This window comes from Hemitrygon akajei, chromosome 1 (assembly GCF_048418815.1).
Source record: "Hemitrygon akajei chromosome 1, sHemAka1.3, whole genome shotgun sequence".
In the NCBI taxonomy this organism is placed as follows: Eukaryota; Metazoa; Chordata; class Chondrichthyes; order Myliobatiformes; family Dasyatidae; genus Hemitrygon; species Hemitrygon akajei.
Genome location: NC_133124.1, coordinates 119,447,729 through 119,466,756, shown reverse-complemented (window position 1 = coordinate 119,466,756; position 19,028 = coordinate 119,447,729). Strand labels below are relative to the sequence as shown.

At 40.7% G+C, this 19,028-nt stretch overlaps 1 protein-coding gene across 1 annotated transcript in view; it reads right to left on the bottom strand.

Moving 5' to 3' along the window:
* The window catches only part of ctdp1 (CTD (carboxy-terminal domain, RNA polymerase II, polypeptide A) phosphatase, subunit 1), a 322,423-nt gene that overhangs the window by 189,286 nt on the left and 114,109 nt on the right, over positions 1–19,028 (bottom strand). Inside the window, exon 11 of the mRNA XM_073050724.1 lies at positions 4,336–4,513. Within this exon, the coding sequence (XP_072906825.1) occupies positions 4,336–4,513 (178 nt within the window). The remainder of the gene's footprint in view (positions 1–4,335; positions 4,514–19,028) is intronic.

The window sequence follows — 19,028 nt, the reverse complement described above, 5'->3', positions numbered from 1 at the left end:
GGTGGGTAACATGGTCAGGACTTTCAACACGGGGGGGTGGGTAACATGGTCAGGACTTTCAACACAGGGGGTGGGTAACATGGTCAGGACTTTCAACACGGGGGGTGGGTAACATGGTCAGGACTTTCAACACGGGGGGGTGGGTAACATGGTCAGGACTTTCAACACAGGGGAGGGGTAACATGGTCAGGACTTTCAACACGGGGGGGTGGGTAACATGCTCAGGACTTTCAACACGGGGGGTGGGTAACATGGTCAGGACTTTCAACACGGGGGGGGTGGGTAACATGGTCAGGACTTTCAACACAGGGGGTGGGTAACATGGTCAGGACTTTCAACACGGGGGGTGGGTAACATGGTCAGGACTTTCAACATGGGGGGGTGGGTAACATGGTCAGGACTTTCAACACGGGGGGTGGGTAACATGGTCAGGACTTTCAACACGGGGAGGGGTAACATGGTCAGGATTTTCAACACGGGGGTGGGTAACATGGTCAGGATTTTCAACACGGGGGGTGGGTAACATGGTCAGGACTTTCAACACGGGGGGTGGGTAACATGGTCAGGACTTTCAACACGGGGAGGGGTAACATGGTCAGGATTTTCAACACGGGGGGTGGGTAACATGGTCAGGACTTTCAACACGGGGGGTGGGTAACATGGTCAGGACTTTCAACACGGGAGTGGGTAACATGGTCAGGACTTTCAACACGGGGGGTGGGTAACATGGTCAGGACTTTCAACACAAGGGGTGGGTAACATGGTCAGGACTTTCAACACGGGAGTGGGTAACATGGTCAGGACTTTCAACACGGGGGGTGGGTAACATGGTCAGGACTTTCAACACGGGAGTGGGTAACATGGTCAGGACTTTCAACACGGGGGGTGGGTAACATGGTCAGGACTTTCAACACGGGAGTGGGTAACATGGTCAGGACTTTCAACACGAGGGGTGGGTAACATGGTCAGGACTTTCAACACGGGAGTGGGTAACATGGTCAGGACTTTCAACACGGGGAGGTGGGTAACATGGTCAGGACTTTCAACACGGGAGTGGGTAACATGGTCAGGACTTTCAACACGGGGAGGGGTAACATGGTCAGGATTTTCAACACGGGGGGTGGGTAACATGGTCAGGACTTTCAACACGGGGGGTGGGCAACATGGTCAGGACTTTCAACACGGGAGTGGGTAACATGGTCAGGACTTTCAACACGAGGGAGGGGTAACATGGTCAGGATTTTCAACACGGGGGGTGGGTAACATGGTCAGGACTTTCAACACGGGGGGTGGGTAACATGGTCAGGACTTTCAACACGGGGGGGGTGGGTAACATGGTCAGGACTTTCAACACGGGGGGGTGGGTAACATGGTTAGGATTTTCAACACGGGGGGTGGGTAACATGGTCAGGACTTTCAACATGGGGAGGGGTAACATGGTGAAGATCTCTATGGAGTGAAAGGGTAACACTATGAGGATTTCTAAAGGGTGAGTGAGTAACATTGAGGATTTCTAATGAGGGAGAGGGTAAGAAGATCAGTACGTATTGCTGATGGGTCAAAGGAAAAGGGGGCTCTATAAATTGCAGGAGTTAAAGAACTGAGAGATCCAGAGAGGGGATGGAGGATGTGAAGAAAAAAACCCAGAAAATAACAGAGATAAAAAATTTGATGCACCCCGCTGGAGATGGGAAAGGCATGGGTGTCCACTGCAGCAGCAGGCGCGATGTAAGCCGAGGTTGCGATGGAAGTAGAATCTCAGCTTAGGCTCGAAGTTTGTCAAAGCAAGGAGTTTATTGCACCATGGTGTATATGACAATAAACGAATCTGAATCTGAACCTACAGAGAGCCTGCCCTGTTAGGGAAGGAAGTACAAGTCATCCTGAAAGCATGGAATTTGTTGAGAGCACATGACATTGGAGAACATTGTTCACGTTCAATGCAATCTGACCGTACATATATACAATCAAATGAACCAACATTCCTCTGGACCACAGTGCACCCACAAAACGTATGTCATACACAGCACATAAAATATTACTACAAATAAGTTAATAAAATATAATTTAAAACGCAAGGTGTGGTCAGCACAGGTAAACAGTAAACAGCGGCTTTCGTCTTTCTTTGGTTAAGCAGCCTTGATGAACCTCAACAGCCACCTCTAGCACCATTTAAGAATTAGGTGGTTGATGGAATGTCTAACATTTAAAACTGATGAATGAGAATATCTCATATGCGTGGGAGTATTGCAGAGTTCTTTGCAAATATATTTTCAAATTCACAACTTTGATAGCATGATTCATTATAATCATGAGCTGTGTAATTTAAGCCATTCAAGCTATTCTATTATACAAAAGTAAATATTGTCCCTCCACAAGGGGCTTGAAGTAATCACTGAGCTTGAGCTTTGCAACTGTAGAGTGGGTGACTCAGTGGTACGGTACAATTCACAGAGTTGCTGCCTGAGTTACCTGAGTTCAATCCTGACTTCAGATGTCGTCTGTGCAGAGTTTATTCATTCCTCTTGTGACGGTGAGGTTTTGCCCTAAGTGCTCCAGATTCCTTTCACTTCACTTAAAGTTGCCGGTTCATAAACTCATTGAGTTATATAGCATGGAAACAGGCCCTTTCACCCAATTAGCCCATGCCATCCAAGATGTTTACCTAGCTAATCCCATTTGCCCATGTTAGGCCCATATGCTTCTAAACCCGCCCTATTGTTATAACTGCCCAAGTGTCTTTTAAAGGTAGTAACTGTATTGCTTAAAGAATTGGCCAATGTCAATCCCTAAACCTGTATATGAATCATAGAAATTGGGGTGAGTTGGGAGAATAAATTAAGATTCATATAGGATTAGAGTAAATGGGTACTTAACGATCAGTATGGACTCAGGAACTAAAGGACACATTTTGGTGCTATACCACTGTTAAAAAGTCAAAGCATCCAAAACTCATTATGTTTATCTGTACAGGCTGCTAAGAATGTTGCTAGCATTACAGCCATAAATGGCTGAGGAGGAAGGTAAAATGGAGGGTGCAAAGAAGTCGTAAAGTTAAGTACCCAGCAGATCTTCTTTGCTATTTCTACATGGTTCTGTGTGTGGCACTGGTCTTAATATTTCGTGTAACAAATATTCCAAACACAGGAAAATGCTGAGGACATTCAACAGGTAAAGTAACATCTGTGAAAAGAAATACAGTCAAATGTTTCGGGTCTACAACCCTTTCAAAAACATGGTTAACCGCTTCTCTCATTTCTCCTCCCACAGATACTGTCTGACCTGCTGACAGTTTCTGTTTTATCTCAGTTTTCCAGCTTTATTTTTGCTTTCATTTACTGAGAGAAATGAAGTTGATGGTTCACATCTGGTGAATGAAGAAATCCTTGGCCCAAGTTTTGCCACAGAATGTTCTATAAGTGTTGGCATTGATAAACCTGCAAAGCAGAGCTTCTTCAGCTGACAGTGAACCAACATAAGTGTGAGAATCAGGCTTCCCACATCAGAAATCTAGAATATTCAAAACCAGAAATACAATGGTTGAAATTTAATTTTCTTCTGCTAATTAATTTATTTCTCCTGCTACAGTTTTACAAAATGAGTGATGAAACCAAGTTGACAGACAAGGTCAAGCATGCTTATAGCAAATGGTTCATTCTTCACTCTTTTCATGATGGCAGTTTTCTATATCTTGATAGCTCTCAATGGGTTTACCCACTTTCCTCATTTTCATCTACATTCCTCTTCAACTGCACTATCCATAGGACCAACAATGCAATGTCAAGGACTGCTGCTCAGCAGCTGAATATTATAACCATGAGCTGAACCTCAGTTTATCACTGAGCAACATCAACATCTCTGAAGTCACAAAAATAACAGTACACACTGAAACTTAGGCTCACGAGAGATACTTGGTTTTAATAGATTCCAGTGCCTGGACGTTCATCTGTGGTTTGCTAAGAGTAGAGTAATGTAACTTCAGTGCATTTTTCCAACTTCATAAACTGATTCTATTGACTATTTAACACTCAATGACATGTTTATCTTCCCAGATATTTGCTTTCTGTGTCAGTTCTTAAGTAGTTAGGCAATAATTTATCACCTTTTTTCCCCAAGTTTCACAGCATAGTTACAAAGTCAGTTCCATTTTTACCACGTATTGATATTGATTCTAAGCAGAGTTTTTAAAACAGATCACAGTGAATATCTACAATGTGTAGTCATGCTAGTTGTGACTCAGGGAGAGCTCATGTCTGATTCAGGAAGCTGAGTGTTCAAATTCTACTTCAGATACTAAGGGGCTACTGTTAGAATCTGGGATCAATTTGGGCTTACCTCTTTGTCCATGCTTTCCAAGTCCTCCTTGCAGAGTGTGTACAGAGGCATCGTCTCAGACATACTGGGCTGTCGCTTCCGCCCTGCAGGACGTGATGAACTTGGCTTTTCGTTGTTCTGACTGGAGTTCGGTAGCTCATCTTCATCCAAGATGTGGTGCTGGTGAGGCTGAACAACCCTGCCACAAAACACAACACACAACCCAACTCAACCTCATTTAAATCTTCTGCTCAGTAAGATCCTAATTTGCTTTCTTGCAGGAAGAGTAAGACAACAGATAAATCTTCTTTGAGTACCAGAACTGTTCCAGTTTCAATAACTTTGCTTGGCCACAGTCAAAATAAAACCACTAGCATAAATTATTTAACAGAAACTAATATATTTCCTTTAATAATTTACAGTTGCCCAGACCTTACTTAATTGGGAATATATTGAATGGGATATAGTGAAGCTAAAAGGCATAAAATAGATTTGGGGAATTTGATTATTTGAAATAATTATTCACCCATCCAGGATCCGGGAAAGATGCAGGGCATATTACTGTAAAAGGCTGCTGCAGCTGAAGTCAACACATGTTTAATTTCCACTGCTAGAGATCAATGATGTGCCTTGAAAAAGTTTTCTAATGGGTACTCAAACTTTTTTGGAAAACTTTAAGATCTTATGTTACTATCACGTTTCATGGGAACTGGGTTACAGGACAAATGCCTCCAAGGTGCTTGAGTAATTACATGAAAGTTGTCATTTAAGCCAAAGTAGATATATTGTGAAGTGAAAGATGCTGCCAGGGTCCAGTTGAGGAGATGATCTTTCATGGAGGTTTAAAAGAAGAAAGTGATGGTCAAGAACACACAGAGAGAATTCTAGGTGTTTGACTGGTTTTGGTGGTTAAAAGCATTGTCCCCCTAATGGCTGAAGAGGAGAGTTTGGGAAATGGTGGAAAATACAGAGAGGTAAAATTGTAGATACAAACTTTATATTAGTATGATTGCACAATTAAGGACATTTATGTAATAATTTATGATCTGAGAAAAAAGTCTGAACCCGTGTGCCTGTGATGCTGCTACTAGCAAGTGTTCAATTGTATCTGAACCCTACAACACTTGTCACATGACCATAAGCTCAACCTTAGAATGTCAATATTCTACTGACATAACTGAATTCTATAATTAGTGAATTTTACAGAAATGTGGCTGGCACGAACTTGTGTTCCAAATGAAACGAACACTATCTGCTGAGGTTGGTGTTTAGTCTAGTGCACAGCATTTGAATGACCATTAAATTTCTGAATTATATTTAGCCCAACTAAAGTGGTAGACCATGTTAGGACTATTATTTGTTTTCAAATAACAGGACCAGAAACCAATACATCCTCTCATTCCAGTTTCTCCATTCAATTAATCATGGCTGCATTAATAATGATTGGCATGGAATGAGATTTGAAATTGGTAAATTAGTTTATTAATGTCACGTATACTGAGGTACAGTGGAAAAACTTTATTTCACATGTTTTCCACACAGATCTTGGTTCTTGGTCCTCCAAAATATTCCGCATGGAATTTAAACTGGAGGTGGCAGAGGGTAAATCATTTCATTACAACAATGCACTGAGGCAGTACAAGGGAAAAACAATAACAGAGTGCAGAGGGAGTATTATAGCAACAGCAAAATTGCAGTGCAAGTAGACCATAAGTTACAAATTCATAATGAGGTAGATCATGAGGTCAGGAATCCATCTATGTGACTATGTGACCATTCAACAGTCTTATAACAGCAGGGTAGAAGCTCTGCTGTTTGTATCTTCTATCCAATGGGAGTGGTGAAAGGAGAGAATATCTGAAAGTAGGTAGTGTCTCTGATTATGTTGGTTGCTTGATTCAGGCAGCAAGAAGTGGTGATAGAGTCCATGGAGGAGATGCTGGTTTCATGATGGACTTCCTGCAGTCGTGCTTTAAAAGCAGTTTTTAAAAAAGTATCAGCCAGCCAAAGGCAATTCCATTTTGTTAGTGTGGAATGCTACATGTCAAACATAATGAAAATCTCAGTTGACAAAGGGTAAAAACAGAACAAATCCTGGGAATGAGGGAGTGGGGGAAGAAAGGAAGACTAGACTGACACACCAGAGATTTGAAGAATGAGAAATGACTCCAGCGAGATGTGGTAAGTTCTGAGAATGATAGGGTGGAACCAGCAACAATACCTATTTTGCAGGTTATCTTCTGATTTCTGCCATTTGCTATATTGAGAAGTACTCCATAACTTCACTTGTGGAAGGCCTTGCTCATATGTGTAGCTTCTGCACCCTTCCTGCCCCAGGCTCTTTAGACAGTGGAAATATTCTCCCTTACAATCAGTCCTCCTTAACACATTGAAATGTGACATCAAAATACTCCTAAAACACAAAGTACACACAGCATCGTATTTCCCCTCCGAGTACTGTTTTATTAATACTCATATGGCTCATTATTTTTCTATGCCAGATCTTATTATACAATTTGAGAGATAGACAGAAATATTGTATTGGATTGTACCGTAGAACACCATGTATATGCAAGGCAATCCTTTCAGTGTCAAGCACCAGAGAGTAACACTAATATTGTCATCCTAAGAATATTGTATTTGCTAATTTTATTTTGTTGGAGGACAGTATAACCACATAGTGGATGAACCATGAAAACAAAGAGCTCATTGATGTTCAGTTAAAATGATTAATATAAACATTCATCTTATTCTGAGAGGTAATTTTTTTTCCAGTTTTCTTCCCTCAAGAATCACAGAAACAGTGACTAGAACTTGCTTTTAATAATTACTGCTGGAAAAGTTGTCAATAAGCTTATTTTAGAACACTGGCACCAGCATAATTTAGGAAAATTGTACAAGCTAGTTAACTTTGACATTGTAAAGTTGTAATTTTTAATTATCACCTCAATGTAACTACCTATATTTAACATTACAAAGCACTTGGAAATGGTGTTGATGCTTGAGGTATTAAAACTAATCACTGTGCTGTCAGATGTTTTCACAGTACACTGGCAGTGCCAAAGAAGAACTTCTATATATTAATTCATTCCATTACACCACGTGAATCAATTTCAAATATGTTCTGCACTGCTAGGGATTTCATTACAATTGTGTCTGGTCTACAGAGGGGTTACCAATATACTTAATCCTATAATGCGACTAAAAACATCGATTATACACATAACTCATTGATTCATCCACATGAATGCATGTTACCAACCATTTTGATACCCTTTGAAAGACTAAAATCAAAGCTCTTTGCTAATATAGAGGCATTTACAAAATGCTGGGAGAACTCATCAGGCCAGGGAGCTTTTTTGGAAAAGAGTAAACCATCGATGTTTTGGGCTGTGACCCTTTTCCAAGACTGGAAAGGAAGGTGATATGTGAAACCAGGATAGGGGGAGGGAGTGAAGTAAAGAGCTGTGAATGATGAAAGAGTGAAGTAAAGAGCTGTTGAATGGTGAAAGAGACGAAGGACTGGAGGAGGGGGAATCTGATAGGAGAGGACAGAAAACCATGGAAGAAAGGGGGAGGAGCATCAGAAGGTGATGGGCAGGTAAGGAGATAAAGTGAGAGAGGGAAACAAGAATGATGAGGTGGGGGTGGGGAATTATAGTGGCACTCCTTATTTAACTGCTTTCTATATTGAAGATAGTCATCTGAGAATATGAGATGTTAAATGCAAAGCTAGTGGCAAAGATATAAAGAAATCTAAAGAGAGTTCCATTTCCTTCCCATGGATCTTCTGCCTTGATGCCAGCAACAACGCCGCGAGTTTTCTAAGCTTCCAAGTGGCAGTCCGATTTTCAAGCATTCACATCAGTCTAAACTGCAGCTGACATCTTTCCCCAAGCCACCTGGACTATAGCTGCACATAGTGTGCCAAAGTATTCCTTATGGAGCCTAACAAGTTAGAACAAACCTCAACAGGCTTCTCCACTCACAATCTGCCTAAATCCTGGGCTAAGGCAGGCAAATGAAGCTCCCATTTAATGAATGGGGAACATTAACTTATGTGGGTATTTTCTTATATTGTGTACTGTCCTGTACTGTTTTATGCTCTATATGTTGTACCTGCCTTAACCACTTCGTCTCACAGCTCAATCTGTAAACTTATCAACCTTTGTATAAAAAATTGCCCCTCTAGTTCCTTTTAGATATTTCCCATCGCATTAATCCTGTGCCCTCTAATCTTGATTTCCCAATCCTGGGAAAAAGGCTGAGTGCATTCCATCATACACCTCTGCAAGATCCCCTTTCCATCTCCTTCTCTTGACTTTGTCCAGATTCAATGCATATTCACAGTTTCTCTACTCTATTAATTAATGGAAGGATCCTATTTACTTTACTAAACATTCAACAGAGAACATACTGCTGGAGTAACTCTGCATGTTGGGCATCAGCTGTGGAGGAAATAGGACAGTTAAGACATTGGGTCATTACCAGAGTCTAGATGACTGACCAATCCCTCCGTAGATGCTATCAAACCTGCTGAGTCCCTCTAGCTGTTTTTTTTTGCTCCAGATTTACAGTACTAGGGACCTATGTTCACTTCCCACTGCTACCTGTAAAGAGTTTGTACTTTCTCCCTGTGACCATGTGGGTTTCCTCTCACTGTCCAAATGACATACCAGTTGATAGGTTAATTGGTCATTGTCAATTGTCTTGTGATTAGGCTCAGATTAAATTGGGGATCACAGGGGAGTGCGGCTCGAAGACTGGAAAGGCCTATTCTACACTGTTTCTCAATAAACAAATTCCACCGCCTGCAGTCTCTTGCGTCTCCGCTCTCTCAACACACACTGATACTGAAGGATTGTGTATGTTTACTTCCTCATTCTTCAACACCCTTCAAAACTGTGCCATTTTGTCTTTATCATCTGTCACTCTTCCTGCCAGAATGTGCAATTACATAACTCTATTTATGTCATTTGTTTCTGGATTTTATGGCTGACATTGTATTTGTTACATCGGGTACTGTTAATGGGCTACAAGTTACTCAGCACCATATGTCCTATCCAACTATTCTCTATATTTTATCTATAATTAAACCTGGAAGCGCCTTCTACTAGCAGATGTCCAAGTTGGAAGGAAGCGAACATTTCAATCGAGCTTCAGCACAAGTAATACAGTACAGAAACAGGGCCTTTGGGCCACTGAGACCGTGCTAACCAATTATATTAATCAATTTTATTCCCTCCCCTACTACCATTAACTCTTCCCTGTTTCAACCATTAACCAACATAGTAGCGGAAACTAAAGTACAGCCTGTGGGTATAGCCGCAAGGCAGCAGAGTTTTCCTACTTCTGGATGAGCTGCCAACCACGGCTGATAAGCCCCAACTGCCTGACATAAATGGTTTTAAGCAACCTACCATTTTCCCTTCTCCTGTCAGTAGAAAAAATTCCGCCAGGCTTAGCAGCTAAGCCACACGAGAAGGCCAGGAGTTGGACTTGCCAGAGGCTATTTGAGACGCATGCCATTGGGAACATTTAATAGGCAGTGGGAGCTCATCCCCATTACTTTCCCTCTGCCCTAGCTATGACAACCTTAAGGAGCTAACAGTAACAACTATTCATAAGGGTTTAAGTTGAAAAAGTGACAAGAAGCCATCTACTCTGATGGTTAGTGGCAGGGAGACGACTGGATTTTGCAACTTTGAGTGGTGACATAAACATCACAATTGCTAAAGATAAAATAATGAACAAAGGTACATTTTTTTGACATTTATTTCCAGAATTTATAGGTTTCATAAATCAGCTGCTTTACAGCACAGAGGGTGGCCCTCACACCATTACACCTGCATTGGCAAGTGAAAAGTCATCTGTAAAGGCCAGCAGAGAGTTCGGTAAGAATGCTTGAGGGGACGTTTGGCAGGGAGGGGGAGGGTGGCAGGACAAACAGAGAGACAGACAGATTTCTGCTTCCATATCTCAGATAAAATCAATATTTGTGCCATATTGCAATCCTTACACAAAATTATAGGATCTCCATTTTGAAAAAAAATCAATAGGATCAAAACAATATAGAACAGAAAGAACAAAATAACAGTGTATATGGAAGAACTATGGTAGGAACAATGTAAAAGACTACAAATGGCTCCAACTTTGAATGACAATTTTATTCATACAGGGGCTTAAGAAAGGTATTGTGAGGTAACCAGAAATAAAAATTTCAATGGCCACTCTGTTTTGGAACAACTGCAAAAAAAGTGGGTTAACATGAAAGAAGTCAAAGGCTTCTATGGAATGCAATATATTTTCAACAAGAGACAATAAATAGCAACAATTGTATAACTAGTGCTTTGTAGTGACGAACGCTCAATTTTAGTCCAAGTATAGTTACCGCGCTCTCCCTTTAATCACAATGTCTGCCCAACAAGGACTATTGATCTCAAAAGCTTCCATCTTTTCACCTCTCAAAGCTCAACTTCTTCCAGGCTTCTGCTCTTGAACAACATTAGGACTACTTGGTTAATATGTTGTTAGTCAACCAAAATGTTGGCCTAAACTACAACTTGGGCATAGGCAAAAAATGTTTGGAGAAGAGTGTGGGTGTGTATTTTGGTCTGTCTCCAAAAACTCGGCAACACAGAGAGGCCTCCCGCTCTGGGAAATGCTCCCCTCATTTACACAAGATCCATGTCAATTGCTGCCCTGAGACTGCCTGCTGAGTGAAGGAGATTCCACGGCCTACCCTCATCTCCCACTCTTCCTACAAGTAGGAAGTATTTCTTCAAATAAGTATTGCCGACCACTAAACTCTAAGAGCCTAGAGTGCAATCTGAAAGGTCCACTAAATGGAGGTGTGATCTATGGAAAGGAACCTCTCCTAAGACCACTGTATGAAGGCCCCCTCTACATATAATGTACAAGATTACATAGCCTAAATAGAAGTCTTAATAAAACAATGCAATTTAATAGGAATGCACTGACTCTAAAACATTGTTATTGCAATTAAATAAAGTTTGTAATTTTGTACATTCTTGGCTTGATTAACCCTGACACTACCTTAGACTGTATTTCTTTCTCTCTCCCTCTCAACTTGCACTAGTGTTATTATGTTTATTTTGTCACACAATTTATGTACAATTTAAGTTTATGTTATCTTATGTTTGTGCTGCTGCTGCTGCAAAAAGCTAATCTTCATGGCACTTACACCCTTTGTATGCATGACAATAAACTTGAAATTGAACTTGAATGTATTCCCTTCAGTACACAAAAGCAAACAGGAGCATTCTTATAGAGACACAAAAGGCTGCAGATGCTGGGATCTTAAGCAACTCTGAGGGCCAAGCAGCATCTGTGGGGGAGGGGGGTGCGCAGGAGGAACTGTCAACATTTTGGGCCGTAATCTTGCATGCGCTACAGGGAGACACTCAGGTACCGCCTCGGGACTATCCTCACAATTTTCCACCTGCCTGTAGCGTTGGAAGTCTCTCAGCTTCGTTGTTTAAGAAACATGCGTTCTATTAGATCATTCTCACTAGAGGCACAAGATCCAATAGAATACAGTATAAATGTCTGTGCTGAACACATGCCAAATTAATGAATCACTTTTGCCTGCACATTATCATACCTTTCCACTCTCCGAATATTCATGTAGCAGTTTAGCAATATTCCATCACTCTAGGATTGATTAATTCAGTACTCATGGCCAGGCGCAAAGGCAGTCCTTCAGGATCTAGATGACTAAGTCCATCTCTAGTTTTGAGGGCTCCTAAGGTGACTAATGAGACCAATGAGGGCACCACAGACAAGAAAGGTAATTTGTGAGGAGCTCCATTTTTCATGCTGTGTATCCATGTACTCCCAATGTACAACTTCATGATTCTCAATACCATCCCAAATGTTCCTACTCAATTTTAAGTGGTCAAGAGCCAGAAATTCCCAGCTATGATGAGGATATTACATTTCTTCAAGGAACCATTGCAATGTGGGTTATCAAATTAGAAGAACCAGATAGTTCAAGCACCAATGATGAAGCAAGATCAACTCATTCATTAGTGGATTCAACCAATGTAACTGATTAATGAACTCAAAAAGTGACAAACACGAGGAAATCTGCAGATGCTGGAAATTCAAGCAACACACACAAAATGCTGGTGGAACGCAGCAGGCCAGGCAGCATCTATAGGAAGAAGCACAGTCGACATTTTGGGCCCGTTGACTGTACTTCTTCCTATAGATGCTGCCTGGCCTGCTGCGTTCCACCAGCATTTTGTGTGTGTTGCTCAAAGAGTGACAGTCTATTTACACTAAGGTTTGTGAATTTATAAGGAGAAACACAAGTTTCACACAAATCTAATATTTTTGTCTGTGTTGTAACTGATGAAGATAGAGATAGAGATCAAGATTTGAAGATGAAACTGTACAGGTCTAATGAGAAAGAAAACTGGAGTAGGTTATGTACTCCAATGTAAAGGATATTTTCATCAGAGGATTGAATGCCAGGACAAGTTACAGTTCATTTTAAATGAAGCCCTCTTTGGAAACTCACCTTTTGCAACTCACAGAGGAGAAAGCAAGTGAAAAAATCTGATTTTTATGTTCAAGTACAGTTTATTGTCATTCAACCATACACATGTATACCACCAAATGAAACAATGTTCCTCCGGACCAAGGTGCACAACACAGTACATACAGCTCTCATGCAAACAGAATGTAATATTACCATAAATGCTTTTACAACATAAGTTAAAAAGTAAACAGGATAATGCTACAGGCACTCCATTGGTATGTGATGAGAACTGGCTAGTGGCAGGCAGTTCAGTAGTCTCACGGCCTGGTAGGAAAAAGCTGTTTCCCATACTAACAGTTTTTGTCCTAATGCTACAGTACCTCCCGCCTGATGGTAGGGAGTCAAAGTGATTGTTGGATGGATGGGAGAGTCACTGACAATGCTCAGAGACCTGCATATGCAGCGCTCCTGATAAATATCTCTGATGGGTGGAAGAGAGACCCTGATGATCCTCTCAGCAGAGGATTTTGCATTTTCACAAAAGCAAGTGACTGATTATATGGATGGTGCTCTTGACTCAATGCAAACTGATTGTTCTGCTAAATTTTGCAGAGAGTGCAATAAAGATTTAAGTAAATGAAAAACTTCATTCTGAAGAGATGAATTTAACAGCTTAGGTGAGCATTTACTCAAGTGTCCCCACAATAGCACAATGGCACTTAGTACATGGTGCAATACAAAAATTTACTGGAAAAAAGTGATGGTTGAAATAGTTGTGTGTAATTTGTGTATAATCATGTGGCCTCCAAGCAGAATCTGGTATTGCATTATCACTGTTACATGTACTGAGCACAGCAGTCATACAAATCATTTCAAAACATATGTACATTGGGGTGGTACAAAGGAAAACCCATAACAGAATGCAGAATATAGTCTGTTATAACTAAGTCAAAGTGCAGTGCAGTGAACACTGAGGAGAAAGGGACATCATGAGATGAATTCTGAGGTCGAGTTGATTTTTAACAAACATGAAAACTGGTCACGAGTCTTATAACAGCAGGATAGAAGCTGTCCTTCAGCATGATGGTGCGTGTGTGTTTCAACTTTTGGATCTTCTACCTGATGGACGGGAGAAAGGGAATGTGCAGAGTGGAAGGGCTTTTGATTATGCTGTCTGCTTGCCCGAGGCAGTGAGAAGTATAGTTTTTATGATGGACTGAGCTGCGTCCAGATCTCTGCAAATTTTTATACTCTTGGACAGAGCAGCTATCATATCAGGCTGCCACGCATCTGGCTAAGCTGCTTTCGATGTGCATCAATAGAAATTGTTAAGAGTCAATGGGGGGGGGGGGGGGGTTGCCAAATCTAATACATGGCTAGCCACAGCCTTTATCCCTTGCACCCATGTTAACCAGTTTAAAGTGTCACACAGCACTAGGCAAACATTTTAGCCCACCTTGTCCACACTGCCATCACAAAATCATCTACACTAAACCCACTGCCCAGCAGTTGGTCCTTGGCTTTCTATGGCTTGGTGATTCAAGTGCTCTTTTGGTTACTTCTGCAATTGTATAAGAATCCCTGCCTCCATCACCCTCTGAGGCAGAGCGTTCCAGATTCCAGCCACCCTTGCAAGTGGGAAAAGTTCTTTTTCAGATCTCCTCCGAATTTCTCACCCCGAACTCATGCTCACTGGGTTTTAATTATTACTGTTGAGAAAAGTTTTCCTATTATCTATCCTACGTATGTCTCTTAATTGTGGATACCTGAACTTGCTTCCACAAACACCCTCTTTCACTCCATGGAAAGAACTCAGCATATCCCATCCCTCCTCGGAAATACAAAGCTCCATCCCAAACAACATCCAGATAAAACTCTGCACCCTCTCCAATGCAAGCATGTCCTTGCTATAGTATAGTGACCAGAACTGCATACAATGGTCCAGTTGTGGCATTATCAATATTTTATAAATTTCTATCATAATCTCTCTCTGCTCTTAAATGTTATGGTCCAGTGGATGAAGGGAAGTATATACCTCCTTCACCATCTTATCTACTTGCACTACCACCTTCAGAGGTTTGTCTGTTCCTCAGGATTGCCTTGTCTATATTCTATACTTATTAATCCTCCTAAGGTGCATCACCTTGGATTCAATAGGATTAAATTCAATCTATCACAGCTGTCAATGGTCATTGCCATTCTGTAACCTATGAATATAATACTACCACCAATTTTACCCCTTCTCTGTCCCGCTATAACCTACTGGTGTGTCTTATCCCTCCAACCTATTCGCCCTGTCAAGCCTATCTTTCCTCTTCACACTCAATACAGATGAAGGATCTCTACGAGAAACATTAACAGCTCCTTTCTACCCAAGAGATGCAGAGTTCATCGAGGAATTTGTTTTTCTTCCCCCAGCAATATGCATACCTTTTACAAATTACCAAAGGTAAATATAGTGGATTCTGGTTAACTGTGCCTTTGTTTAATCAGGGAAGCCTGACTTGAGACAATTCTTAAAGAACAAAAATTAATTGAGACAATAGCTGAAATTCCATTCTTTTTCTTGGGACGCTCTGTTGTTTATTTTGGGCAAGAGACTATTGCCAAACAGTTTCTAACTAATATTATTCATGAGCACCTGCATACCATTTGACACAATACCTTGCTTAGAGTGAACAGTTTTTCTTAAAACAGTGTCAGTTGTGTGTGTTTGTTTTCAAAAAGCAGTGAATTTTGTCACTGATAGTTGGTAAGAAATTAGCAGCAAGACAAATAGGAACCTTTGTGTTCATAGCAGTTTTAAGCATTCAGGCTTGGAGACACCTGAAACAGGTGGGAGTGAAAATGAAACAATTTCACTATTTCAACAAGTTAGAAACTAAAAAGAATTTGAAGGTATCAACAATCATCTTGAATTTTACTATGAAAATGAAGATTTGAAGGGTGCAATCACCGAGAAGCATTGTATATAAAGACAATTCATTATTTGCACTAGGTGCCTGCTCTGATTTTGCTCATTTAGTGTTAAAAGAACGCAGTGTGGTTGAATTCAATAAGTATTAGGAAGTAATACAGTTTTCTAGTACTGCGGCAGTATCAGTAGTGTTCAAATTTTTCTGAATTTCTTTCAAATCCATAATCTGTTGCTCAGTTTTTCTTTTTTTAATGTAAGTATTTAACTATTTCCATGAAACTTCAGCTAATTGGGTCAAAATGTACTGGTCTCGATGAGTCCCAATTAACCGGAATTCACTGTATTATCTTTACATGCCACAAATACATTGGAACACTGAAACATGCAGTGAAATGCATCATTTGCTTCAGATCAAATCAGTGAGGATTGTGCTTGGTGGTCCACAAGTGTTGGGGCACTTCTGGCACCAATACAACATGCCCAGAACTCAGTAACCCTAACTATACGTCTTTAGATTATGGGAAGGAACTGGACGAAACCCATGCAGTAAGGGGAGATTGTCCAAGCTCCTTACAGAGGGCGGCATAAATTGAACCCCGATCAGTGAGTGCTGGCACCGTGATAGCATTATACTAATGTCCTACTCTACCATGTTACCCGCCACATTTCCTACATTCACATCCAGATCATTAACGTCTATAGAGTTCAGTGAAGTGCCTAGCACAGATCTCTACATTTCATCAGTGGTCACAGGCTTCCAATCACAAAAACAACTTGCCACTATTACCTTCTGCTTCCTATTACAAAGCCAATTGTGGATCCAATTTGTTAATATGCCATGGATCCCACAGGTTCTAACATTTTGGAACATTTCCTTATGTAGAATATTGGTAAAGTCCATACAGACTGATCAACATTTTTGTTATATTTCTGAAAAACTTCTGTCCAATAGTCAGATAGAATCAAATGTCACGTAGAGCCATAACTGAATATTTTCAACTAATGCCCTGCTTTTCCAAATGCAGACTAATCCTCCTGCTTAGAACTATTTTCCAATTAATTCCCTACCTAGAATTCACAGGCTTATAATTAATTACCTTACAAGTTCATTTTTAATGCTGACATGACATCCCAAAATGTACCAACAAATCACTAAACACATACTTCCTGCATCATAGCTAATTGCTACGACAGCCTGCAACTTTGTGAACCTCTTCTCAGGTAAAGTCTCTAGCTCCTCAATTTGTCACCAATGAATGAAAAGTTGCAGTCAGCACACAACAATTTACTATCTTTAACAGTGAGTGCAAAACCATCTTCCTATTCCAGCTTAAAACTTGTGGTTTACTCTTTATTACGGTTGGATATCACTGTCTTCCATGTAATTAATGTAGGTGGACTAACACGCAAATTGTTCAGGCACTGAACACCCTGCAGTACACAGACATTGTTTGTGGTCCAAGTTATACGTAGTTGGGATCACACTGGACAGATCCTGTCATTTACATGCCTGATACCAAACTTCTGAAACAGACACTCTATTCCAAGTTCTAACATAGCGAAAGATTCAAAGGTTCTTGAAGTCTCCTTCAAGTATTGCAACATCCCACCATTCTGCCCGTGACCCCTCAGAGTGAAAAAGGAACACTCCAGATGATGTTGAAGACCTTGAGTCTGAGCATCGAGAGCACGCAGCATCCCTTTGTGAATCAGCCACCACACACTATCGGTGGAGGAGAATGCAGTTCCAATTAGGGCTCAACAACCACTTCAGAACCCACAAAATCCATGTGCAAATAAGGTATTCTTGATCCCAAGGAACTGCCCAAGAGGAGAGATACTGCCAAAAATAAGCCTAGTATTCATTTCAATGAATGAATACATTCAAACTCTAGCCATGTCATAATCTCATGCAATAAATAAGCAAAAATACCACACACACTTAAATACTCATTTTAAACAAAGTTAACTTACTAAACAATTAAAAGCTGTGCAACTGTACTGAACTATCAATACAGTGAAACATCCTAAGGTGATTTACTACTGATTAAACAGGTTCTGATACCAGTCTACTTAACGTGACATTGGGAGAAAACAAATTGAGAAGATTACAGAGAGATATAAAGAATTTAAGATTTCACTAGTTTAAATCATTGCTGTGAATAGTGTGCAATGAAATTCAAGGACAGTTTGGTACAAAACTACTTACTCTTTCATTTTACACTTGTACAGTTTGTCTATTCAGTTTAATTCACATCTCCATTTACCATTTGCTGGTCAAGAGTTTAGATAAACCACCAACATCAACCAATGAATCGAGAACATTTTCTTTTCTCTGTTCTCATAGATTTCGCATTTACATCTTGTCCAGACAGATCAGTTGGAATTAATAAACCAGCTGAAATCTAATGTACAATCTGAACTGAAGTTGAATTTGATTTTATTTACATTGCAATTATCTTTTTATTATTTCACTCATGAGATCTGGATCTCAATTTAAGTAGCATTTACTATGCATCTCTGATTATCTCTAAATTAGGAGGAAGCTAAGAGTTCCTTAAGTTCTGCACACAGTCATACAGAACAGAAACAGTCCCTTTGGCCCAACTGACTCATACCGACCAAAATGTCCATTTTAGTCAGTCCTATCTGCCTGCATTTGTGACTCATCCCTTCAAACCTTTCAAAATGGCACCAATAAGTGGCAGCTCTTTGTGTACAGTTCCAGTGGGAATCGTCGAATATTCCCATTTGGGACTGCTGGAGGCAAAGTCCACACTCACAGCCATGGGTACTTCAGTTAGCAATATCGTTTTCAGACATTTAAAAAATTATCAATACTCAAAATCAGCAGATCCCAGACTGCAGACTCAAGTTGTCAGTGTAGTTCCCATTTCAGAAAACACAAGCGTGTAAGATGAGGCAGTCTGCAGGTACAATTGAAATGCAGAAGCCTTAGACACCACCCCACACCCCCACCAACTATCCTGCAAGCAAAGGTAGAGCACCCGGATAATAAAACTGAAGATCTCAGAGCAAGATTGCAATACCAGAGGGAAGCAGAGACTGCTGCGTACTTTGCTTCACAGAAACATGGCTCACTGCCGCCATTTTGGATCCAGTGCTGCAGCCCAAATGGTTGACCCTTCTCTGGAAAATGGGACAGCTTTGTCTTTTAAAGGCAGAGGAGGTGGAGTAAGCTTTATGATTCACTCATTAACTACTCCTGGCATACAGGCAGAGACTAAAGACCGTGGCGCTGGAGTTTAGCAACAAGAAGGTATAGTCAAG